The 26571-nt window shown below is 44.2% G+C and overlaps 2 protein-coding genes across 4 annotated transcripts; both read left to right on the top strand.

Annotated features, from left to right (window-relative positions):
* The first annotated feature begins 2586 nt into the window (after positions 1–2586).
* ddrgk1 (DDRGK domain containing 1) lies at positions 2587–7644 on the top strand. 2 transcript variants are annotated; one of them, XM_066711793.1, is made up of 9 exons: positions 2587–2904; positions 3603–3746; positions 3968–4095; positions 4358–4459; positions 5775–5897; positions 6022–6060; positions 6335–6391; positions 6974–7022; positions 7373–7644. In XM_066711793.1, exons 1-9 carry the CDS (start codon positions 2817–2819, stop codon positions 7522–7524), a joined length of 882 nt encoding a protein of 293 aa, XP_066567890.1. In that variant the 5' UTR covers positions 2587–2816; the 3' UTR covers positions 7525–7644. The 2 variants fall into 2 exon arrangements, with proteins under 2 accessions (XP_066567890.1, XP_066567889.1); XM_066711792.1 differs by having other exon boundaries at positions 2588–2904; positions 3600–3746.
* A 663-nt stretch (positions 7645–8307) lies between these two features.
* LOC136755319 (transmembrane protein 127) lies at positions 8308–14662 on the top strand. 2 transcript variants are annotated; one of them, XM_066711796.1, is made up of 4 exons: positions 8308–8609; positions 10776–10974; positions 11209–11370; positions 12696–14662. In XM_066711796.1, the coding sequence occupies exons 2-4, from the start codon at positions 10782–10784 to the stop codon at positions 13001–13003; spliced, it is 663 nt and encodes a 220-aa protein (XP_066567893.1). In that variant the 5' UTR covers positions 8308–8609; positions 10776–10781; the 3' UTR covers positions 13004–14662. The 2 variants fall into 2 exon arrangements, with proteins under 2 accessions (XP_066567893.1, XP_066567892.1); XM_066711795.1 differs by lacking the exon at positions 8308–8609 and adding an exon at positions 10229–10496.
* The last annotated feature ends 11909 nt before the right edge of the window (positions 14663–26571 follow it).

Below are 26571 nucleotides of genomic sequence, written 5' to 3' on the forward strand. Positions count from 1 at the left end.
ATTGGTTTCTTGAACATGACAATGAGTTCACTGTACTAAACTGGCCCCCACAGTCACCAGATCTCAACCCAATAGAGCATCTTTGGGATGTGGTGGAACGGGAGCTTCGTGCCCTGGATGTGCATCCCACAAATCTCCATCAACTGCAAGATGCTATCCTATCAATATGGGCCAACATTTCTAAAGAATGCTTTCAGCACCTTGTTGAATCAATGCCACGTAGAATTAAGGCAGTTCTGAAGGCGAAAGGGGGTCAAACACAGTATTAGTATGGTGTTCCTAATAATCCTTTAGGTGAGTGTATATATATACACACACACACACTCACCTAAAGGATTATTAGGAACACCTGTTCAATTTCTCATTAATGCAATTATCTAACCAACCAATCACATGGCAGTTGCTTCAATGCATTTAGGGGTGTGGTCCTGGTCAAGACAATCTCCTGAACTCCAAACTGAATGTCTGAATGGGAAAGAAAGGTGATTTAAGCAATTTTGAGCGTGGCATGGTTGTTGGTGCCAGACGGGCCGGTCTGAGTATTTCACAATCTGCTCGGTTACTGGGATTTATCCCATCTTTTCACAATAACAACAGCATCCTGCTATTGGTCACAATGCTCGGTCCAAAGTTAAAGATGTTGTGGCTCATCACAATAACAACACTCACGGCTAATTATTTGTAATCCTCACCGAGATACAATTGCAGCATATTGGATGTGTTGTGTTGAAAACCTCCAGTTTCACATTGTACACACTTTTTTCTCCAAAGCTGAAAAATATAATAAATTGTGTGTTAAGAAAATAATAATAATAATAATAATAATAATAATAATAATAATAATAAAGGATTTGTTTTTCTCAATGCATTTTTGTATCCTTTTTATAAACGGGATAACCAACTAAGAGCCAGTTGCACACCTAACTCCCAAACAGGATTTGAAATCCACTTACTTCTAAACTACATTCTAGTTAAAGCATGATGGGGAAATGTCGTTTTGAAGTCGATTTTAAGTCCTGCTTTGGAGTTAAGTCTAGATGGCTTTAATGCAACTGGATCAAGGTCTTGTAAGCTATGTTGTGTTATATTAATTAATTTGCGCCAACAAGAATATTGAATCTTGAATAGGTCAACTGGTAAAGTTGTTTAAAATGTATTTATCGCTGATCATATTCGGGATGCCATCACAAATGAACATGACCAGATTTTCCAGTGACAAAAACAAACAAACAAAAAAAAACAGCCTTATATTTGCAGTGTCCCCCTATCTGAAACTGAAAAATGGCACATATGAAACGAGGAAGAAAATGTCATGCTGAAGTCAGAGCGCTTCCTGAAGTGAGTAACAGCAATGAGGAATAAGAAGACACCCTCAGAAACAGAAGTGATGTTCATGAACAAGCAGACAGTGATGTGGAGAAAGTATCAGGACATGACAGTAATAATGATTTCTGAGATTTCAGGTTATTTAAATGAACGCTTTAATTGGAATAATAATTTACATAAATGTGACTTTTAAAGTTGTATATGCCTATATCTTATACAATCTTACAATTCAAGTTTCGTGTAACATAGTATGCTTAACTTGAAACCCACTGTTTAAAATTATTGGAAGGCTCAGGTTAGGCATAATATTAATTAAATTAAGTAATCGAGAGCTCAATTGGAATAAGAAACAGAATGGGTAGGGGGTCCTCCAGGATCAGGGTTGAGAACCACTGGCCTAGCTAAATGACATGTTTTTATTTTGCTTTTAATGGTAATTTTACTGCTAATGCAAAATTGTATTAAATAAAATATGACTTCTTTCTACAAAGTTTCTTTCTACAAAAGCCTTACATATACTGCAAGTGGTGTACTAATAGCATTGTTTAATTTAGGAACTTAAAGTCAGACTTGTAACATTGATATGATTGATATAATAATGTTATACAGAATTCAGAATCCGATGTCAGATTTTGGGCATATACTGGGTGTATGTGAAAGTTGGAATGACATCAGATTCTGACGTTGTAACAACAACATTATTCTAACGTCAATCCAACTTTCATATACAGCCATCATATGACCAAAATCTGACGTTATGAGTTATTCCAACTAACTGTGCCAGCTGGGCTGGTTCGATAGTTGATGTAGAATTGTTGTAGATATATTTATTATGAGTTATATAGGTTTCCTCAATGTTTTGATTTCTTACAGCCCTGATAATTGAGTTTGTATATATTGAATCAAATGCTTTGTCAAAAAGCCCCCGCACAGAGGAAGCTCATATTGCCATTGGAAAGATGGATAGAATATCAAATCAATATTCATAGTAATTTACTGCAATGTGTAATAAATTCCTCCCTTAACAAAGTATTATAACATAAATTAATATTTTCACCGTCCTTTATCGTATCTGGTATGTCATTCACGGGTAAAATGACAAAAAGTCGAAAGTTATTTACACTCTCACACTAGGTGGCAGTAGAGTACAGTGAGGCTCGTATTCGCTTGCCAGCATCCCTCTTTGTCAGCTTGCGCTCTTTTATGGTTGTGTTATCGGATCTGCGTCAGCGCAGTACCAAACATCCTCGGTCGCTTTCGTGCAGCGTAGATCTCCGCAGTTCTGCGCAGGTCTGCAGAATTCGCCGATTCCATTGGTGGAGCAGCACAGATCCGTGCACAACATCACCAGATTCTGCACAGACCCAGGAAAGTTTGGTGAACATAGGCATGTGTCTAGGGGGAAAACCTTGCCTCCGGATCTCTCTATATCCCACAACTCCCCGCGCAAGACTCGGCTGTACTTTCCATCCTGTTTGTATCTCTAGAGTATGGACGTGGTTCTGTATGCGGTAGCGGCGGCCATTCTCGCCCTTCTGGTTCTGTTTGCCGTGAAGACGAGGGGACAGGCGGAGCAGGGTGAGTGAGCGGCAGGGTCAGGGCCTGCGGGAGAGACGGGTGCGGGGCAGTGTCTGACAAATACAGCAGCTGGCCAGTCCAGCCTCAACACACTCAGTCTGTCACAGTATAACTGCTGACAGTATTATTAGTTTTATCACTTATAATAGTACTATTATAGGAGCAACAGCAGCAGCAGCAGTATTCACAGTAGCTGTAGCAATAATTGTAATGTAGCAACATTAATATAGCAGCCATAGTAGTAATTGTAATTGTGTAGTAGTAGCAACAAGAATATTAGTAGTAATTATAAAATGGGTAGTTTTATATAAAGTGTAGTATTTACTTTACAGTTCCATAGACCACCTTGGTGGTGTTTGTCCCAACTGTGCTCTCAATTAATAAATTGAACCCTCAATTAAACTAATTTGCTTCATTTACTTTTTAAATTGTGTAGCTTATAAAAAGTTGGAGATTTCAAGTTCCATACCTGACATTAATTATACAACTGTTTAAAAATATCTCATATTAGGCAAATTATTAGTTATATTAGGGTTCAATTAAGTACCCTACTAGTAATGAAGTAATTGAGAGCTCAACTAGAACAAAACACAGCAGGGGATGGGGTCCCCAGTACAGAGATTGAGAACCACTGCCATAGTCATTCAACTCTACCTCCACCCATCTTTCCTTCCCTATCTCTCCCCCTCTTTCAGCAGACAGAGAGCAGAGGCGTGATGTGGAGGCTCGAGTTCGCCCCCAAGTGGCAGATGAGCGTGGGGCTGGGATGCCTCGCCGCCGCAGGAACCTCAACACCCGCCTCATAGCACAGCGACGGGCCCAGAGAGACGCTGCTGACCAAGGTACCAACCAACACTGACTGACGCGTGTGTACACAGATTGATTGATACACTGATTAAGTGACTGACTGCAATGGAACACTTACTCACAGATTAAAAAATGGATTTGAAGTTTGTTCTCAAACTATTTAAGAACTGAAAAGCAATTAAAACTGTTTAATTAAACTGTTACACAGTATTCAGTGCTCCCTCTCTCTATTATACACATTCTCTCTTGTACCCAGAGGAGAGTGATGGGGGTGTGGAAGTGGAGGAGGAAGAGGAGGAAGAGCTGCAGTTCCAGAATGGAAAGCTGGGAGCAAAGAAACAGAGGAAACTGGAGGAGAAGCAGGCAAAGAGAGCACAGAGAGAGGTGAGAGTGGGAGGAAGGCAGAGAGAGAGGGAGGGGGAGACGGTAAAGGATTCAGTAAAAGAAGGAGGTGAGAGAGTGCATATGGACAGAAGTGAGAAGTTATTTTATTATCCCTCCTACATCTTTTCTGGTTATTTTTTCTCTCAAATATTACCATCAAGTCAGGTGACTGGTCTGTGTTAAACTGTCCAGTTTGATGGATCAGTGATTGGTTGTTTTGCATTAGGGCAATGTTAATGTTTGGTGTGTGTATGTGTTGTAGGCAGAACTGGAGGAGAGAGAGGAAAGGAAACGAACTCAGGAGCTGAGAGAGGAAGAAAGGAGGAGAGAGGAAGAGCGAGAGAGGCTGGAGGAGCAAAAGAAGGTAGTGCTTAACCACAAAAACACAGGATGAACCAATACCCATTCTGAGTACTGAACATTAAATATCTGCCAATACCGAGTACCGATCTGATACTGGCATTTTAATTTTGTTGACATTGTACAGCTGTATTCATGACCTGTGTGTGGATGTGCTTTGCTTGGCATCATTCTTGTACATCTAAAAACCGTAAACTGAAACCAAGTTAAAACAGTAACTACAATATTAACTAGAACAAAACAGTAAAAACAACATGACTGAATTGTATGCTGTACAACTTTGTTTTTTATTAACAACTGCCTCAATCTTAACCAGACATTTAAAATGATAATGAGTAACTTGAAGTATGTATAAAAAAATATATAAAAATGCAATTTTGTCATAAACTGACCATTCAAATGGGAATAAATAATAATAGAAAACAATCAAATTGAAAAAGCAATTACGTAAAAGAAAATAAATATAAAATAGAAATACAGATTCCAGTCCAAGAAAATTTAGTATTCAAAATATTATAGAAATTACCATTATTCAAGTACAAAACAAGTACAAAGTGTAGCTGCAACTGTGTAAATTGTGCCTAAGAGTCTGAAAAGCAGCATACTAACAGGATCATCAGTTACTGTGCTGTTTTCAGTTCGTTGCACTTGTTGACCTATGTAAACTGAACATGATTTACATTTTGTAAACATAAACACTCCCAGATCAGATCCCTGCAGCAGACGCCGAGCTAAAACACAAGATAAACCTGCGTTTTAATCGGACAATGTCTAATGTTTACATATGTCTGTGTATGGAGCTTCTATGGAAAGGAAAGGTTATTTGATTAACGGCATTTTTAAACAAGGCAGGGTGGCTGAAGTCCATTCGTCGTTTTCTTACAAGCACACAGCGCAGTTAATATAGATAGAAACTGCAACACTATTGTTGGTCTCATGTAAAATGCCAGAACCAGTAACTGAGTCTCAGGCTCGCTCTTGCTAACCCGCGTTTTCGAGTGAGGCTTTCCGAATCTATCCAATCGGCACTCTTAAGCTGTTGACCAATGATGCGGAAGTACTAGGCTAGAACATGTCCCTAGCAGAAACGGGGCGTAGTTTTGGCATAACTGCGTTAGAAACATAAAGGATGAGAATCATGACATCTGATTTATTATATAGACTCCAAATGCCGATACCCGATCCCGTATTTTTGTCCAGCATTGGCTAAATTCCTGATGCCAGTATCGGATCAGTGCAAATGTAAGAGTTAGTGTAAGTGATTGCAAAGAAATCAATAAATAAATACTCACAGACAGTGATAATGTGTGTTTTTGTAGGTAGAGGAGGAGCAGCAGCAGAGGGAGGAGCAGGAGAGGCGGGAGCACGAGGAGTACCTGCGACTGAGGGACACTTTCACCATTGAGGAGCAGGGCCTGACTGAGTCACTGACTGAGCATGAGGTACTGACTGCCTGACAACTGACCGATGCATAGACTGCCTAATCGCACTGATTTCCTGACTGACCACTGTCTGTTTGTATGTCTGTCTGTCTTTCTTCCTGTGTCTGTATATCTATATTTTCAGACTCAGAATCTTCTGCAGGAATTCATTCAGTACATCAAGGTGAGTCTGAGCACACTTTCTCATCCTGCCCTCACACTTTCTCAGCTCTGAACACACTTGTGTCACTACCTCAGTTTCTAGTCCTGCTGTTGCCCCTTCAACACTTGTCTCACTGCCTCCCTCCACACACACCACTGGCTCTCAACACTCCCACTGACTCCCTCTCTCCCTCCCAGTCTCTCAGTTCTGACACTTGGCTCAGACAGCTTACCTCTAAGAGACCCATCCAGACCAGAATCTGTTCACTACCCTGACTGTCTCTCTCTGCTCTCAGGCTTCTAAGGTGGTTCTTCTTGAGGACCTGGCCTCCCACTTCAAAATGCGTACACAGGTCAGTTTTAAAGGGGAAGCTGTGTTGGGAACACACCATCTATTGTAATTAAAATTCTTAGCAGGTGAACTTATCTAGTATGCCTTGCATCATTTTTACATACAAATAAATAGGTTTTTACTGGTGCAATCTAGGTAAAGTACCTTGCTCAAGGGTACATCAGCAGTGTCCCCCATCTGGGACTGAACCCATGACCCTTCACTCCAGAGTCCAAAGCCCTGACCACAACTCTGCACTGCTGCATCTGGTAGCATATTGTGCTGTTCTCTGGTGCGTCTTGCCTGGGAGTTTGTGCCCTATAGTCCCAGTGTGTGCCTGGATCAGTTCCCTGTTCCAACTTGCACACTTTACATCACAGTGCTGTTTAAGTGGGCGGATTGGTAGTCTGAAGCCTGAAGTGATTTGAGTTTTGTAAAGTGAAAATGTATATATTTTTGTAAATGATTCATAATGCAACAGTCATTAAAGACTCAGTGGTGGTGGTAGTAGTAGTGAGAGCCTGTCAGAAGAGAGAGGCCATATAGGTTGGGTGTGTTCCATCTTTAGTGTCATATGTTGACCTTTGACCTTTGCTGTACCCAGGATGCCATCTCCCGACTGCAAGACCTCATAGCAGATGGCTCTCTCACAGGTGAGACATTCACTCACTTATGTACTCACACGCACACTATATTACATTACACTGTACAATCGACTGCCAGCAACACAACTGTGCTACATTTTGTTTCTGCAGTAAGAAATGTTAGTAGCTCTGCAAGGTATACATACAGGCAGCATATTAAACTTTGTATTGTTGTTTTTATTTAAATTGTTATATTACAGCAGAAATGATTTTACTGAGTTTTTAAAAACTGAAAGTCCACTTCCCTTTGTCTTTATCTCCCTGAGAGCCTCTCCTCTTCCTCCTTTCTCTCTCTGCTACTTTCTCCCCATCATTCTGCTTCTCAATTTCTTGTCCCCCTTCCTCTCTTACTCTCTTAGGGGTGATAGATGACCGGGGGAAATTTATCTTCATCTCCCCAGAGGAGCTATCCGCTGTGGCACAGTTCATCAGGCAGCGTGGCCGTGTGTCCATTGCCGAGCTCGCCAAAGCCAGCAACTCTCTCATCACGCTGACCCCCTCCATGACCTGACCCTACTACAACCTGACACCCCCCTCAATACACACACCTCCTAATGCCCCACTGGAAAACTTCCCTACAGTGAACTAGGCTCAGCTGTGTATTTCAATAAACAGCAGATGTACATTTTCACAGAGTGGACTCTCTCTCATGCCCATGTCTGACTTCAGGGTCTGTGAAGATATGTACTATAAGGAAAAAGGACAAATCAGTGTTTTTAGGGTACTGGGATAAAATGTTTAAAAGGAACTTCAAAGTAGAAAGGTAGAAATACAAATCTAACCTAACTGTACATGGAACCCAAACCCTAGACCAGGCTGACATATTAAACTACAAGTGTAACCCTTGCTCTGATTAAAGTCCCTGGGGTTATTTATTAACCCTAGCCCAAGACAAAGACCTCCCAAGTCTAGGGTCTCATCCTCTTTTGCTTTGAGTGATGTGTAGTGCTGACATGGAGCACCTGACATCACTGTGCATATCATTATCTGCTAAGGCCTGTTGATTAAACTCAGCATCCCCACAGAAGCCTGAGAGAAGGATGAGGGTGAGTTGGAGAAGGGAAGGAAATTGAGGATACAGAAAGAAAAGGGAAAGGAGGAGGAGATAGTGGTGGGAAAATAGGACAGGAGGTTAGGGAAAGAAAAAGGGGGATAAGGAGATGATTATGTATTATAAAGGCAGAGTGAACTCCAGAGCCAGCAATGCCTTTCCCCCCTCCTCATTTACAGCAAAGGAAAATACCAATGAGGGCACTATGCATGGTCCAAGTCACTCTGACATGTCGTGAGCTGGGGTTTGGGAGAGAATTTTGTCCCTAATCAGATTAGGGCGCGGCCCCTTTAAATGCCTGCAGCCTGTCTCTCTCGTGCTTTCAATATCCTGTCTTCCCGGAAGCCATGTTGAGTACAGGCTGCTCAGCTGTACTTACTGTGCGCTGTAACCTGTCGGCTCAGTGACTCGGACACCGCGGACAGGAGTCCCGCAGGTATGGGACGAGCCCGATAAACCCAGTGTCGTCTGTCTGGTCCGGTCGTTACGCTGCCAGACTGGACTGCTGTGCTGTGTAAATCATTTGGGAGGCGACGCTTGAACAGGTAATACAGCTCGTTGTGGTGAAATAAACATACAAATAATTAGTACACAGCCTTTTATTAATCATATATTATCGTGCTGCTATTGTACTAGTTATGCTGTTCTCTTAAAAAACACTAAAATCGTATTTGTACCGATTGAGTTAGTCAGTGAGTGTGGGTATACACTGGGGTAGATCCTAGTCTCTGCTGTCCCAGGCAGAAGCACCAGTTTTCACAGCTATCTCTATGTATGTGCACATTGGATGAATAATATTATAAAGCTAACGATTAGTGAGCGGGGATGTGCAGTCATTTAGGGGCCGATGAAGCAAACGAAACGAAAGGCAATTTCACAATTAATCCTAAAAGTTGAAAAATCTAACAAGCCTATTGTTGACATTTTAATTAAAGTAAGCACATATTCTGCATGCTTTACAAGCTAATTAAAACAACAACAACATTGAAACATATGTGTCTTGCGGATGCTGCTAATACAGCAGTGGATTGATAAAGGCTGATGATGATGATTATATATATTGCAGCGATCCGGGTCCCTTCATGACTAGTATTATGCTAATTAGATTAGAGAGACTGCAGTATTGCTTTTGTGTATGCGTCCGTTCTGTGTATTGTGAGGGCACCCACGCTTTAGATAAAAGCAGGTCGAGGGGGCTGGGGGTAAAGTCAAGTGTGTGTGTGTGTGTGTGTGTGTGCGCCTGTCGAGATGTTTATAGAGAGAGAACGGGCAGTTGAAGAGAGGAGTTCCGTGAAATTGATCAAAAGATTAAGAAAATAATAATAATAAGCATGTTAAATAATTATATCAACAGTTGCTTAGCGAGAGGGGCCTCCCCCTCATGGACAGTATGCTCTCGTCGATCCTCCTTACTTACAAAGCCCTTCATAACCTGGCACCTACCTATCAGCCTATGCCCCTTCCCGCTCCCTCCGTTCCTCTTCTGCTGGTCTCTTTGTCACCACCAATTCCGTCTCTCTACCATGGGTATTCGGGCCTTCGGCTGCTCGGCCCCCAGGCTCTGGAACGCACTCCCCTCACACATAAAACAAGCAGACACTTTTAAAAACTCACCTCTTAAAGAAAGCCAACCTTCTATAGCCCTTTAGCTACATTTTAGCAGATATTTCCTTTGTAACTCTCAGTCTCTATGTATTTCTCAATTTTAATCTATGTTTATTGTATTAATTGATTTTTATATAGTTCAACTTTGTTAAAGGTGTTCCTGAGTATCTAGAAAGGCGTCCGCCAAATAAAATGTATTATTATTATTATTATTATTATTATTATTATTATTATTATAACATTTAAAAAATCGGAGACCTGAAATGCGCGATTGAGTCATTTCGAAGTCAATAAACTTAAGCTTAAAATCTCCATTAAATCGGGCATTAAATGCCATCCCGAGAGGGTTCATATATTTTTGTATTGTATCTGTTTTCAAAACACTGTTTATTCATGCAAATGTGCCAAAGCCAAATGTAATTCATAGAAAAATGTGTCCCCACGATACTTTGGTTTTCCCAAACAGCTTGCGTCCCATACCAGATTTTTGTTCCATAAAACACTTTGGCTGTCCATTGCTTATTTGGCTAGTATTTAAATATAAAAGTTCAAAGCTGCTTAATTAGTTTTGGGGATTATATCCACTGTATGATTGATTTAGTTCAGCTGTAGAAGGAATACTCTTAGTTATCAGTATGTCTGTTCTGAGAGTGCAACAAAAGGTCAGTGCCAAAGTCACTTCAGTGTTTTTTATCCCTCAGGTCTCCCCTCAGCACAGAGGAGTAATCCTGCACAGATACAGGGAGTGGAAGTACCTGTCTTGTGAGGCATGTTTGACTGTGCAGGCCAGCCCTCTATCCCAGTGGAGGCAGGGCTGTGTCACATGGGTAACAGGAGATGTGTGACTGCACTGCTCTAATTCAATCAGCGTCACAAAAGCCAGTTGGGACTGGAGCCTGGCAGCATGTTCCTCTCCTACAGAGCCTCTTTAACTTGCACTAACACACTGACACAGTAACACTAGAGCAGCATACTGTGAACATCTGGTCCCATGCTAAACACCTTCCTCGCCCGTCTATCTCTCCTGTCCTTTTACTCTCTCCCCTTCTTATACTCCCTCCCTCCCTATTTCTCTTTTTACATATTGCTCTCTCTCTTTCTCCCAGGCAGTGATGGCCCTCAGTCTGACCCCGGCTGCAGTGTCTCAGTGCTTTGCTCTGGTGTCTCTCTGCACCTCCATCGCCGACCCTAACTGGATTGAGGTGGAGAACAGCAGCACCCACTGGGGATCTGGCTCCAGCTCTGACCCGCTGATCTATGGTGTGGCCTTCACTCTGCACCCTATCCACAACCTCACCAACACGGGTAAGCTTTCAGCACAGTGTGTCTCTATGTGCATATTGTGTCACTGCTCTCCGTCTGTGTGTGTGTATTGTGTTAGGGTATCAGTGATATCTCTCTCTATGGTCACATTCTTTTAACAGGGTCTCAGCATGTCGGTGCGGTGCCTTCAGTGTGTCAGTATGTCAGAGATGTCATTGCTTTGTATCAAGCCTCCATATCAGTGTATCACTCCTCTGTGTCCTTCTCTTTGCTCAGGGCCACTGGGTGGGCCACAGGGTGTGGGGCTCAGGCTGCTGTATGCTCTGGCTGCACTGTGTTACTGCACTGTCCTGCTCTCCAGCACCGCCTTCCTGTTCGATTTCTTGGGGGCCAGCAGGACCCGAACAGGGCTGTCCACTCTACTGCATGTCTTTACAGGTAAACATCCGCACACTGACTCACTGAAACACTGATATTCAGGTACAGCAGCTCATTGATACTCTGTAAAACTGAAACACACTGACTCATGTTCATCTCCTGACTCAGTGTCACACTGAAACATAGGCCCTGTCCTGTCCTGTCCTGTGTCCAATCTAAAAAACTGATTTTGAAAACCGTATTCAAAACCTTTCTAAATAGTACAGTTCAAAGCACTCACGGTAAAATACTGCTTCCTCTTTTAGTAAGTACTAATGTATTCATACATAGTTTGGTAATAATTTATAGCTATGCAATGGCTAATGGGACTTAAAGGAAAATTAAGTTAAATAGTGAATGTAAAAACACTTTACATTACCATGATCTTTAAAAGTTAATAGTCCAAATCAGTGGTGGCCAACTGTGCCTACAGATTTGTTTTTTTCCATATAGTTTTACTGCTTATTGAGCCAATTGTGGGTCTTAATTAGTCAAAACATCTGTGTTCAAGGTATCCAGTGATTTAGAGAGACCTGTAAAACCTGCAGGATTGTGGCTCTCCAGGAATAGGGTTTGCCCCCTGCTGGTCCAAATCTTGCATGTTGTTTAATGCCTCTGACACAATAATATTGATATAATACAGTACATTGAACTGCCTAAAGTCTGAGGTCTTGGTGAAAGCATAATTCAGAACTCTCTGTTCCTGAAGATATGATGTCCTTATGACGGAAGCAAGTGATTGCCGAGGAGTCGGACTTTGCAGAGTGCTTAATATGGTCATCGGAAATTAATACTTTGTAGGTCGTATGTCCATTTGTAAATAAATCAGCTGCGATGACATACGGTATACCCCGTCGAGTATGTCATCTACCGAATAAGGAACCATCCAACTGACAGGCTTATGTCAAAAAAATATTTTTCCACTGACCCTAGTCAAATGTAGGAGACGATTAAAACCATGCTTGCTTGACAAGTATCCAACTATTCATGTGATAAAGTTCATAGATAATGCTTTCCCTAGGTATACCATACAACTGTACATCATTGGTGTATATAGATACATTTGTTAATGCTTAACTATTTGCAGGAGCAAATATGCCATGTTTAGGGGTGCCATGCAGCTAAATGTTTTGGGGGGACATAGTCGGAAAATAAATGATGAATGCTACAAATGGTTGGTATTTAATGCTTTTAACTACACTATGAACAATGGAAATAATTTGGATGGCTCTACTGGCCATGTTATAGCTCTGACACAAACTGACTTGCTAATGCATGCTGTTTCACTGGCATATTAACTGAACTATTTCCCACTCTCTCTTTCCCTTTCTCTCCCCCTATCTTAGCTGTGCTGTTACTGGGGTCCCTGTGCGTGTGTGGAGTATGTTTGTGGATGGTGTGCCAGGCACTGCGGCAGTTGGGGGACGGAGCTTCAAGCCGCCTAGGCGAGAGCTTCTACATTGCAGCCCTGGCACTGCTGTTCTCCTGCCTGGCATCAGGTTGCAGCTTGTGGATGCACTGCCACAGGGTGACACTGAGTGACTACATGCCCATTGAGGGTGCAGAAGGGGGAGAGGAAGACCTGGAGACTCAGTACCTGCTGAAGGAGGACAAGGATGGTTTCAGGGGGGTCTTCACTGAGTGGAATGCCTAGGAATAGATAGAGATGTAAGACACCCGAGTCTGGAGAGGACTGGGGAAGAATGAAAAGAACCTTGCAGAGTGTCCAACTCGTTTGTGCCTTCTGGACCTCCACTGACTGACTGTTATACTGACTGACTGATACACTGTTTGACTGGAAGGCTGCTCTTCCTGGTGCTGCAGCATTAGGGCTTTCTCTTGCACAGTATACTTTGGTATAACAGCCGGCTCTTTGTGTTGCATAGTATGTTGCCTAATTGTCCTTTTCTCAGATTTAAGTGTCTGTGTGTGTGCGTTTAGTTTATCAGGTCTTGTGTTGTGTCTCTATAGCTTGCTTCTGAGCCTGCTGTGTGGGGAATACATAGAGGGGTTGTGTATAGGGGGAGTGGGGTCAAGTAGTGCATTTGATGTCAGACATTGTCAAAAAGAGACCAAGACACACAGACATACAAGCACTGTCAGACTTGTACAGAGGTAGAGACTCTAGGGCAGTGGTTCCCAAACCGGTCCTGGGGGACCCCCTACCCTGCTGGTTTTTGTTCCAACTGAGCTCTCAATTACTTAATTGAACCCTTAATTAAACTAATAATATTAAAAAACGTATAGAAGAAGCAACTATTTTCTTACACAATTTAAAAAGTAAAATCTAAGCAGATTTTTAGTTCAATTAAGGTTCAATTAAGTAATTGAGAGCTTGGTTGGAACAAAAACCAGCAGGGTAGGGAGTCCCCCAGGACCGGTTTGGGAACCACTGCTCTAGGGCCTAGAGTCTAGGCAGTGTTGGGAGCAGGGACCTAGGCTGGGCAGGGAATGGCCTTACTTTTAGTGGATTTTAGACTGTTGGGGCTTTGTCCAGTCCAGTCTCAGACATGCTGCCCCCACCCCTGTGGCAGTTCCATCACTTGGAGCTTCTTGGTCCTGTTTAAAGATCAGAGCTATGTTTATACAGTTTTAGTTTTTTAAATGTACATATTCACTTTCTATGTTTTATAAATGTTTGTGTACTTTTCCCCTTTGTTTATCTTGTGTACACTGAGTGTAGTGCCAGCAGTCCACCACTGGCATGTATTGTTCAGCAAGGGGCTCCCTCTGCTCTGCAGTTCAGCACAGTTCCCAGACAGTCAGTAAGACTCAGACTGGCACTTCCAAACCCACTCCCTTCCACTGCAGGCTTCCCTAACAACCACCTCTCCACCTTCTTTATTCATGCGTTCAGGTGTGTCAGAGGTGCAAAACTATGATATTTCAGGTTTTCTGGTGTTTGTTACCACTTGAGCTTCTGATGACCTCATTCATCTGATTAAAGATTTTTTTTAACCAGTCATTTACCAACATTCCCCAGTTCTGAAGGCACAGCGGAACTGGATTCAAGCTCTTCCTGGAGTGGAGCTGTACAGCCCTGTCTTAAGCATTTTCTGCTGTAAGGAATTTACTGCACTTAATTTTAATCAAGAGAATAAGAATAATAATGAAATCTCAATCAGAAACAGTGAAACTCTCATCCTGAAGGATATATGTGACTTGTTTTAAATTTATTTGTATTTTGTGTTTTGTGCTGTTTTTAAATGCATCATCTTGAAGCTGTGCATACTGCGACACTTTTCTCGGCCTGTGTATGACTGTTGACGTTTTATTCCACTGTGTTAAATAACACCTGTGCCTTCCTACTGAATGGTGTTATTATATTTCAGTATTAATGAAGTCGGCTGTGTTTCTTTTCCAAATTGAGATAGAACAATGTAGTGGAGGGAGGGAAGAACACACACATTGATACACAAACACACCATCTGATTTGTACACACACATTGGCTTACATGCTGCCTCTGATGCATGCACACTGATAAACTCTTCAGCTGCTTGCTAGGATTCATTGGTGTTCTCTATACTTTGTAGACATACAATTGATAATTAGTTGTAGTTAATATGAATCATGTTTCTTAACATAATTAAATGTTAAAAATGAAGTGGCAAATGGGGGATGCACCTACATTGTAATAATTTCATCAAGCCGAAGGTCCCAGTCACAGGACACTCTTTTATTTATTCAATTTCTCTCTCCCTCCCCCAACTCTTTCCCATGATGTATGTCTGTAAAATGTTACAGTGGTCTGGAGAAACACATTGAGGTTTTCTATTGAAAATAAACATTTAGAAATATTAGGAAAGAAAGAGATCACCCCCTCAGCCCTCTTACATACCCCTGCTCTGTACAGTACAACTGCACGAGAGTGAGCTTTCTCTCTGAACACTGCCTTGCACTCCTTTGTCACATGACTGGGTCCCCATCTACCATTGATTTCAGCCAGTCGCTATAGTTACGTTAACATGTGGTTTATGTCACCAGCGAATTTATGAATGGAGAGTGAAAGGAAGGGGGGTGTATGTGAGTGTTGGTCTGTCTACTCTATAAAGACACATTCTATGTATGCTGAGACTTGAACACTCACTCACGTGCATATACACTTTCACACACCCCATCTGAAATGAACATAATTTCTACACATCTCCCAGCAGATCACACTGCCTCTATTCTTCACTCTTTCTAAATTATCACCACTAACTCTCATTAGATCTTTTTCTTACTGTCTCTCTGACCAGACCTCTTTCTCCAGTCTGGTCTCTCCCTTTGCTCTATTCACTGGTCCACACTGCCTCCCTCCCTCTTTTCTCCCTGTCTCTTGGCTCTATTCTCTAGTATTCACTGCCTCTCTGTCTCTATGAGGGTGGTGCAGTCAGTGGGGCGGTGCTGGGGGAGTGTGGGAACAGCTTCATACGCTGGCACAACCTCAGGGGAGAGGGGAGGGAGAAGTTGTCAAAGTGCACACAAATCTTACAGAGTAGCTTGGCTCTTTAGAAAGGTGAGTACAGCACATTGAGCCAGGGTAAGTGAAAAAGGGCAAGGTAGCATGGGAGAGGGGAGAAGAAGGATGTTACTTTTCTCTTTCCCTTTTTTTTCTCCCCTACAGCTGACATTCAGCCATTGCTGATTCAGAGAGGGGGGGGAGAGAGGTCTTTATCACTCTGCATGAATGTGAGAATGACTATCCCTGTGTGTGTCAGTGTATCTTGAGTTTCTACTGAGTGTGTCTTTATATGTATTCAAATATTATGCTTCTACATTTGTGTGTCTGTTTCCATAAAGAACTCTGTGTATTGTGTTGCATTTTATGGTCTTTGTTGTCTGCACTATGTAAGTGCTTATATTTTGTGTAGTTTATCTGTTCTTGTGTTCTTGTTTTGTGAGTTTCTCTCTCTCTGTCTCTCTTTATGGAAATAATATAATAAGTTAGTTTTCAGCACCAATATGAATAATACTGGTACTTTGCAGTTATATAGTACCTTTCAGCCCCCAGGATCCCTCAGTGCTGAGCTGATAAGTTATTGTGATATTTTTATTTACATTGTTGTAAACATGTCTGAACTGCGTATGGTCCTTTGCAATGGATTGGCTTCACTACACCATTGTAGTCTTCATCAGCTGCCCCAGGGGGCAGGCATGTGCACAGATTGACACCAGGGGGGTCTTGAGCCCCTGCCCATTTTCCTTGCGACTCTACAAGTGCTCCCATCAGTGACCCCCTAGAGGTGTAGGGTGCCCCTGCCCCCCAAAATGTACATGCGCAGGCCTGCCAGGGGGATACAAACCAAGCTGTTTCAGGGAATTTTACAGTTTTTTGTCCTGACAATACTGACAGTATTTTGAAGAAAAAAAATATTGATATGATAAAAATCTAAACGTTTGAATGAACAATACTCTTGAAAAGCAGTTAAGTTGTCCAGTTCAGAGTCACAAACTGTATCTTTCTTTTAGTATGTTGGATTGCATTGAAAAATGGTGCTAGGGGTCCAGACCTTAGTTTTCTACACAGTTTTCTTTTTTTAACATGGAGGTCATTATGCTATTTAAAGGGAATGCTGTAGCATTTAATACAGGGGCATTGTAATATTTCATGCTTGAGAGGTTTTATGCAATTAGCTGCTGGCTTTGTAACTGGACTGACTATACTGTACTATAATGTAATGTTGTAGTGTTCAGTGGACAGGATTGTGTCAGACTGTGTTTATCTGAGTTTGGCAGGACTTCATCATTACTCTACAGGAGCCAATTATCTTTCAAGTTGGAAGCACTGCCCAAGGGGGAGGGGTTTCTGCGCACTTCCGTAGGAATTCGATTGAAAAGCTCTACCACTCTATCAAAGCTGCCATTGGCCCCTGCGCATGTCACTCAGAACAGGTCCCTTCCCACTTCCTGTTCTATAAAATGTGATGTCTGCGCATGTTCGTCCTCTTTTGCCATTTCGCTGGACCCAAGAACGTGAGGTTTCTGCGTCTTGTCTGTGCACTAGACTTTATTATTATTATTATTATCACTGTTTTTCAGTTGATTGGCTTCACGGCTGTGCCACCGTTTTACTAGTGTGTGTGTGTCTCTACTGTTGTATTAGTAAGTATTGATAGCTAATCCGATTCTGTTCTGTCTGTGCACCGGGGCTCCGGCTGTGCTTTTGGTTTCAGTTTCGTTTTCAATAGAGCACTTTTAAAAATAATAGTTGTATTTATATAGTGCCTTATATATTCTGACTGCTTACTGTGTTGGTTTCTTTGTCCACAGGGCTTTTTCCTCCACAGCAGGAGCACTAGCAGTGGCAGTAAGAGATCTCGCCCGCGTTAGGTGCTCCTCTGCCGGCTTGTGCCCGCACTACAGCTCATGGCTGCGGCTGTAGGAGATCTCGCTCTCTCAGCTTGCTGGGATCGAGCTCTACTATGCCCCCTCATTGGTATGTACAGGCCTCGGTTTTAGGCCCTGCTTTGGTTGGTGGCCTACTACTCTCGGCCCCCTCGGCCACCTGCGAGGAGGACCACCTTTCTCTGGGTCTCACCCACGCCTCCTGCTCCATTGAGCGAGGAGTTCTGGGCGGTGATTCAGAGGGCCGTGGAGTGTCTCCAGCTCCCTTGGCCCTCTGATCCTGCCCCACTGCACTCCAGGTTCGAGAGAGGTCAGAGTTCGCAGCGGCCCACATGGGCCCTCCCGCTGCTTCCTGATCTCCTCGATGAACTGAGGGCCACCTGGGACCATCTGGCAACAGCCCCCGCCCTAGGCAGGAGAGGGGAGGCTTATGCCAAGACCTACTCTGGTAGAAGCGGGCCTGGTGGACTTCCTGCGACTCCACCATCGCCGCGCTCATCTCCCTACCACCACTGTCTGCGGAGCCACATGACCTGGCCTGACCAAACAGGCAGTGTCATTTCATGGAGACGGAGGTGAGGAGAGAACAAGTAACAGTTCTGCTGATAGCCCCACGGTGGCCTCGCAGATTCTGGTTTGCAGACCTGATCACCCTCCTCCACGGAGAGCCTTGGCAACTCCTAGTGAGAACGGACTTGTTGTCCCTGGTGCGGGGCATGCTTTGGCACCCCAATCCGGGCCTTCTCCAGCTCTGAGATTGGCCCCTGAGCGGGAACGATTGATTGCCTGGGGTCTGTCAGACGTAGTAGTAGCCACTATTCAGTCAGTGAGAGCTCCCTCTATGAGGTCGCAGTATTCCTACCGCTGGCGGTCATATTACAATTTTTACAAGCGCTGTTGGACCAGGGTAAGTCCCCGTCCATGCTTAAAGTGTATCTGGCGGCCATCTCCACATGTCATGTCCGGATTGATGGTGAGCCCCCTGGGTCTCATTTCTTGGCTGCGCAGATTCTGAAGGGAGCATGACAGCTACAGTCTCCTCGTACCCCTTTACTGCCCACATGGCGCCTTGATGTAGTGCTAGATGCATTTTCTCAAGCCCCATTTGAGCCACTGAACTCAGCTGAGCTGAAGCTAGTGTCACGTGAGACTGCATTTTTGCTGGCAATCACCTCTGCAAAACGCAAGAGCGAGCTACACGCCCTGTCCGTACACCCATCGTGTGTCCGTTTTGCGGGAGATGGTTCCAGGGTCACGCTACGGCCTAACCCTGCATTCCTCCCCAAAGTGCCGTCTCCATTTCATGTCAACAGGCCTATTGAGTTGATGGCTTTTCATCCTCCTCCCTTCGCTTTAGAGCGAGAGAGTTGGCTTCAACTGCTCTGCCCTGTGTGGGCCCTCAGGTGCTATGTGGAACGCACTAAGGACATTCGGCACTCAGACCAATTGTTTGTGTCTTATGGAGCGCGGACACAGGGCCAGGTGCTTTCAAAGCAGTGCCTCTTGCATTGGATTGTTGACTCTATTGCCATGGCCTATGAGTCCACCGGGACCCCAGTGCCTGAACACCTGGTGGCCCACTCGACTCGAGGCGTTGCCACATCGTGGGCCCTTTTTCAAGGCGCCCCTTGACAGACATTTGCTGCAGCTTGGGCATTGCTGCTTACACAGGCTTTGGCTCCTGATTTCCTCTCCCAGTCTGCCCCTGTTAAGCGCATCCTGATGGAGCTATTTGAACTGTGTCTTCCCTTCCACCGGACTATGCCTTCCAGTTGAGCACCCACGCAAGCTCCTGGACTTGCTGACAGACCTGTTGATGTGTCCCAGGGTCTGTCATGCGGCCGCCAGGTATGTTGCCTTACGAGACCGCCGTGTATATAGTTTGTTCATTATTGCATTGTGTTGCGGTGGTGCACAAGTCTGGCTTGTACCCAGCTATGTATATATAACATGTGTAAACAGCAGGACTGTGGCTCCGCTCCAGCTTGTGTAGACTGGAGCTCACTGCCGCTGTTCCCAGCTGATGGTGCTTGAGTTGTTTGCTGCCTCGCTGTGTACATAGTTCCTTGGTCAGCAGGTCTGTGGCCCGCTGTGGTGTCAACTACTTCTGTGTTCCACGGGTGGCACATGGTGTATATAGTTTGTTTGTACGACATTTTAAGTTGTCAGCACAGTGGAGCTCTACACTCTGTACTGTTCAGTTGAGTAGGATGCTCCTGTGCTACACGTGGCAGCATGAATGTTCCTGCTGCCACATGATACATGTCGTGGGGTTATCAGCTCGGCTGCTCTGTTGACTAGCTGGCTCTGTATGATGTTGTGTTTCAGTGGGTTTTTGGCCCCGATCCTGTTGGATCAAGGGTCCACTGCCTTAATAATGTGCGGAGGCCACACAAGTTGCCCCCTAGCGGTCACCTCAGGGCAGGCTCCCTTATCATCTCGCTGCCTTCTCCCTTGCGATAGTTTTATTATACAGTAACCCCTCCCCATTGGGCAGTGCTTCCGACTTGAAAGATAATAATAGGTTGCGAATGCAACCCCTGGTCGCACAGGAGTCCTAGCTCCCGGCAAAAGAGGACGAACCTGCGCAGACGTTACGTTTTAAAGAATAGGAAGTGGGATGGGACCTGTTCTGAGTGACATGCGCAGGGGCCAATGGCAGCTTTGATAGAGTGACGTTTTTCAATTGGGTTCCTACGGAAGTGCGCAGAAACCCCTCCCCCTTCGGCAGTGCTTCCTTTTTCAGATAACCGGGGTTGCATTCGCAACCTATCGCTCTCATTCCTTAAATGTATGATATTGCAACTGTAGTGTGTTTATGCACCATATATATTGTTTATACACCTACACCGATCAGACATTATGACCACTGACAGGTGAAGTGAATAACACTGATAATCTTGTTATCATGGCACCTGTCAATGGGTGGGATATATTAGACAGCAAAGTTGATGTGTTAGAAGCAGGAAAAATGGGCAAGCGTAAGGATCTGAGTGACTTTGACAAGGGCCAAATTGTGATGGCTAGACGACTGGGTCAGAGCATCTCCAAAACTGCAGCTCTTGTGGGGTGTTCCCGGTCTGCAGTGGTCAGTACCTATCAAAAGTGGTCCAAGGAAGGAAAAGCGGTGAACTAGCGACAGGGTCATGGGTGGCCAAGGCTCACTGATGCACGTGGGGAGCAAAGGCTGGCCCGTGTGGTCCGATCCAACAGACGAGCTACTGTAGCTCAAATTGCTGAAAAAGTTAATGCTGGTTCTGATAGAAAGGTGTCAGAACACACAGTGCATCGCAGTTTGTTGTGTATGGGGCTGCGTAGCTGCAGACCAGTCAGGGTGCCCATGCTGACCCCTGTCCACTGCCAAATGCACCTACAATGGGCATGTGAACATCAGAACTGGACCACGGAGCAATGGAAGAAGGTGACCTGGTCTGTATGAATCATGAGTTCAAGGTGTTGACTTGGCCTCCAAATTCCCCAGATATCAATCCAATCGAGCATCTGTGGGATGTGCTGGACAAACAAGTCCGATCCATGGAGGCCCCACCTCGCAACTTACAGGACTTAAAGGATCTGCTGCTAACGTCTTGGTGCCAGATACCACAGCATACAGGTCTAGTGGAGTCCATGTCTTGACGGGTCAGGGCTGTTTTTGTGGCAAAAGGGGGACCTGCACAATATTAGGCAGGTTGTCATAATGTTATGGCTGATTGGTGTATATATACATATATACACACACACACACACACACACATATATATATATATATATATCTATATATACAGACGAGTGACAAATTAAAGGAAAAACCTGAATAAATTAGTGGAGGAACATAATGAATGCAGATGCCTCCAAACATGCATGATACAATTAAGCAATTAACATCCCATCCTGCTCTGTGGCATGTATAAAAATGCTGAGCGGGCCCAGTTGACCTTGGTTTTGGACCAAGAGGAAGAGGCAAGAGGAAAGAATCTAAGTGATTTTGAAAGAGGGGTCATTATTGGGGCGTGAAAAAATCATAGGCACTGGTTTACAGAGATGTGGAAAAAAGTGATATGGTCAGAAGAGACATCCTTCACCATATTCTCTACAAATGGGCGAGTGCATGTGTGGCGGCACCAAGAGTACGGTACAGGCCTGACTGCATGACCCCTACAGTGAGGGGGTCTGGAGGCTCTGTTATGCTGTGGGGGGCATTTTCCTGGCATGGTTTGGCTCCACTTGTCCCCTTAGAGGGAATGGTCACTGCAAATCATGACAAAGTTATTCTGAGTGATCACCTTTATCCTGTGGTGAAACATTTCTATCCTGATGGCAGTGGTCTCTTCCAGGATGACAATGCCCCCATCCACAGGGCACGAGGGCTCACTGAATGGTTTGATGAGTATGAAAATTATGTGAATCATATGCTATGGCCTTCGCAGTCACCAGATCTCAACCCAATTGAACACCTATGGGAGATTTTGTACTGATGTGTTACACAGCGCTCTCCTCCACCATAATCAAAACACCAAATGAGGGAATATCTTTTGGAAGAATGGTGTTCATCCCTCCAGTAGAGTCCAGAGACTCATAGAATCTGTGCCAAGAGCATTGAAGCTGTTCTGGGGTTTGTGGTGCCCAACACCTCACTGAGACACTTCATGTTGGTTTTTCCTTTAATTTGTCACCCGTCAGTATATATACACATATATACACACATATATACATGTATAGTAACTATATAGAACCCTGCCAGACTGAAGCGAGCGTGACCCAGTGGCGGTTCTAGAGCATTTCAGCTTGGGGGGCCTGACTGGGGCCAGTTGTAATATTAGGGGGGCCATACATTTCTCCATTGTTCTGGAGTAGGGGGGTGTATTGTCTGTGACGCGAGTGGGGGGTGGGGGTGGGGCTTACTGTGCTTTGTGTCCGTGGTGCTACTGGGGGGGGGGGGGTGCTCACGGTGTTTTGTCCGTGGTGCTAGTGGGGGGGTGTGGGTGCTGATGGTGTTTTGTCCGTGTTGTTGCGAGGGGGGCCAGTGGGGGGGCAAGCCATTGTATCAGCGGCGCCACTGACCACCCCCCGCAGGACTCAGGTGCCAGGTGACCCCTCCTGGCTGGGATTTTGGAACACCTTTCACTTGTGTTCTCCAGAGTTTTCTCTTCTGTGGCTATGGTGGAGTTTGAAACTATTTTAATGATCAATGCCTGAAATAAGCAGCAATGCTACTTTCCGTCTCACTTTGGATGATGATGATTAATTTAGGCTGACACCCTTATTGAATTGCAATTTACAAGGTTTACAGATATAATATAATCTATAAATCCATATGGCTGTACTTTATAACCTCGCTCTCTTGTGCTTTTTGACTTTTGTAATAGCTATGTAGTAGTAAGCTTGCAGTTTATTACACTCTGTGTATTATAATCTGTGCAACTGCTCATCATACTGATAATGCAAGAGACTCACAATGTGGCGTATGGAGGGAAGCTGGGCAAACGTTATCTTAGAGTTGGGATGTAAGTAATGCGTCGCTCATTGTAAAGTCGTAGGGTCCAGTGCGCGGCGGAGGGTGTTGTGCTGGGCAGAGCTGCGGCGTGCGGTGGGCGGGGCGGATGTGGGTGTGTGCCCAGCTGATCGTGCGCAGAGTAGCGGGGTTGCCGGGCTGAGGGAGCTGCTGCTGGTACTGATGCTTTATTTACGCTGCCACAGTGACAGGCAACGCGACAGCAACACTTGTATATTAGCGCCTATTCAGAACATTCCCTATCCCCAGAACCGCGGTACCCAGGCAAGGGGAGAGTGAAACTGGACTGGATACCAGCGGGGAAAGCAGCTCGGCAGCCTGGGTGCGGGGGGTAGGGGTGGGGTGCGGGGGGTAGGGGTGGGGTGGGGGGGGGGGGAGTCCGGGCGGCCGGAGGATTCAGAACCACACGACACCGACTGCGGTGCCGCGAACAGTAAGTTCTGCTGCAGCTGTGAAAGAATAACATAATAGTACCGTAGGCAGGGCGATACAGATATATACACATATATATGCATATGCACATATATATATATATATATATATATATATATACATCTTGATCATTTTATTTATTTATTTTCTCTTCATTGCATTGGTGCTGGGCTCGGCTGTTCAGTGATGCTGAGGATGGGGAGAGCTTGCAAAGGGAGGGGGGGAAGGATAGAGGGAAAGGGGCAGAGAGAGAGCGAGAGAGAAATCGTATCTCTTTTATACAGTGGAGTGGAATCGAGGGTTCCCTGTTCATGGAGCTGGGCTGAGGGTTTGCGCGTCTCAGTGTGTAGATCCCGTTCTGGAAACGACTGGGCTGGCGTGTCGACACACATTATGTAATGCTGGGAGTAGAGCGAGAGAGAGAGAGAGAGAGAGAGCGAGAGAGAGAGAGACGGTTTTATTCCTCTCATTCTCACTTCACTCACCACTGCGTGACAGCCTGTGTGTGCACATTGGATCTGCGACTGAACATGTGATTCAGTAAGAAAATACAGTGTATATGTTTTTTTATGAAAAGTATTTATATTCTGGTTGTGTTGGTTATGTTGCTTAATAAGCTTCAGATGCGGCTTTAACCTTGAATGTTTCTGTGGTATAATGACAGTGTGAGAGTGTGCAGTTAGGGGCTGTCAGTGTGTCTCCAGTCCGCACAGTGAACCTTTCTCAGGCGGACAGGGCGAGCCCACAGCCCCTCCCGCGGTTTCTGCCATTGTGTTACAGACACGGGTTCTGATGTTATTTCTGTACTCTGTGCCGTGTGACAGTAGAGACGATTGTATGCGTGCATTATGCACCTGTATGTGTGTGTATGTATGGATATGTGTGATCGAGTAGCCTGTGTGTCCGTGGGTGCGTGCGTGTGTGTGGCTGTGCGGGCGGCAGGGGATCTGCGGGGGGCGATGATGTAATCCCTGTTTGTGTGTAAGTGTGCCGGCGCGGGGGGTGTGTGAGCACGTGCCGAGACACCGTGTTAACAAAGCAGCAATCACAGGGTGGCATGATGTACTCTCATAGTACTGAGCTGTGTTCAGCAGGACTGTACTGCAATATTGCACTCGAATGTAATATACCTCATTGATCTGTATTTAGAAGCACTATACTGTAATATACTGCACGGTGGTGTATAGAGCAGCACTGCACTGTAATATACTACACTTTACTGTATATACAGGACTGTACTATAGTATACTGCACTGTACTGCATAAAGCATCACTATACTGCAACAAAGTACACTGCTTTATATAGCAACAGTGTAGTGTAATATAATGCACTGTACTGAATACAGAAGAACTATACTATAATATACTCTGCTGTGTTGTATAGAGCAGCACAAATTTATAATATACTGCACTGTGCTGTATAGAGTAACACTATACTGTACTATTTTGCACTGTGCTGTTATTCTGTATTGTACATAAAATAATACACTATAATAATAATAAATATAATTTTGTCTAGTAGACGATCAATAGAGGATGGATGGTTACATTATTACAGTACTAGAGGCTATTACCTCAGGTTCAAGCATATCACAGTACAGTACAGTAAAATACTGGCTGAAATGGCCCCAGATATTTCATAACTAAAGCACCTTACAAGGTAGGTTAAGGAAACCATGTGCACCTGCTGCACCTGCTGGATACACAGGGGGTAACTAATGAATGAAGAAATTGCTAATTTAGTACCTGTTCACAACAAAATGTAAAGTACTTGTTATTAATGGATTGACTTCTTAGGAGATACCTTAACTCACCTTGACTTACAGTTGTTACAGAGTACTGGGCACACAGCAGCCAACATCCAGTTCAGTCCAATTCTGAGCTGTTTTGGATTCAGCGAGAGCTGTATTGGTTTCTGTATATATTCAGAGCTGTGTTGAAATTAAATTGAAGTTAACAGCTAATACTCTGCCTGTCGTTTAAATCAGTGAGAATGTAAACATGTTCATGATTATTATTTAAAAAGGGAAGATTTGTGTGCTGTCTATGCATGTTTTATTAACTGATGTCAGGCAGTGTGTATATATTGTTGTGTGTGTATATTTTTGTGTCAGTGTGAGTGTGTGTGTGTTGCCAGCCATTGCCAGCCACAATGGAGTTTAGACCTGTGTGCTGCCTGTCTTATCTCCAGGTCAATGTTCAGTTAGTCAGTCAGGACCCAGATTATTGTTCTTCTGCTGCACTGTTTCACTGTCACTTCCCAGAAAGTCCAGGAGAGACTGTAAAAGGAGGAAATCAATAAATATAAGAAGGCAGGTGTCTCAGTCAGTGTTTCCATGTCTCTACTCCTCTAACTTGCACTCCTTCCAGCTGTGTGCACACTCTGAAACTCAGAGTCAGAAGCTCAGCAGAATAGGTCTGTTTTGTTGCTTTGATTTCATTAACAATGTTGCATTAAAGAACAGTGCAGCGGAGCAGCCAGCATCGGGTTAATGAAAACCAAGAGCCAGGTGCACCCAATAGCTGATGCAGCTGTCCAATCAGAGCACACACAAGGGGCTGGCTATTGTGATTGTGGGAGAGAAAGAGAAAAACAGGAAAGGGGGAAAGAAAAGAAAGCTTGGAACTGGCTCAGACAGTGGTAAGCTTTACTTGAAAAATACAGAAAGGGACAGAGAGATTGAGACAGTGATAGCATAATATTTGTAAAGTCCTTAAATGTATATATTTTTTATATTTACTGCACTGTTCGTCAGCTCTGAACCACTGTATAAATGCAATGGTAAAATGGATGTAACCTTTTCATGCTGATAAAGTTTTTTTGTTTATTTGTATTTGTATTTGGGCGAGGGGGGTGGGTATTCTCAAGGAGAAGGTTCAGGAGTGAGTTGTCATCTCTTTGTCTTCTGAAACTTGACAGGGGCAGTGTGACTGAGCACTGGGGCCAAAA

The sequence above is a fragment of the Amia ocellicauda genome, chromosome 8 (assembly GCF_036373705.1).
Source record: "Amia ocellicauda isolate fAmiCal2 chromosome 8, fAmiCal2.hap1, whole genome shotgun sequence".
In the NCBI taxonomy this organism is placed as follows: Eukaryota; Metazoa; Chordata; class Actinopteri; order Amiiformes; family Amiidae; genus Amia; species Amia ocellicauda.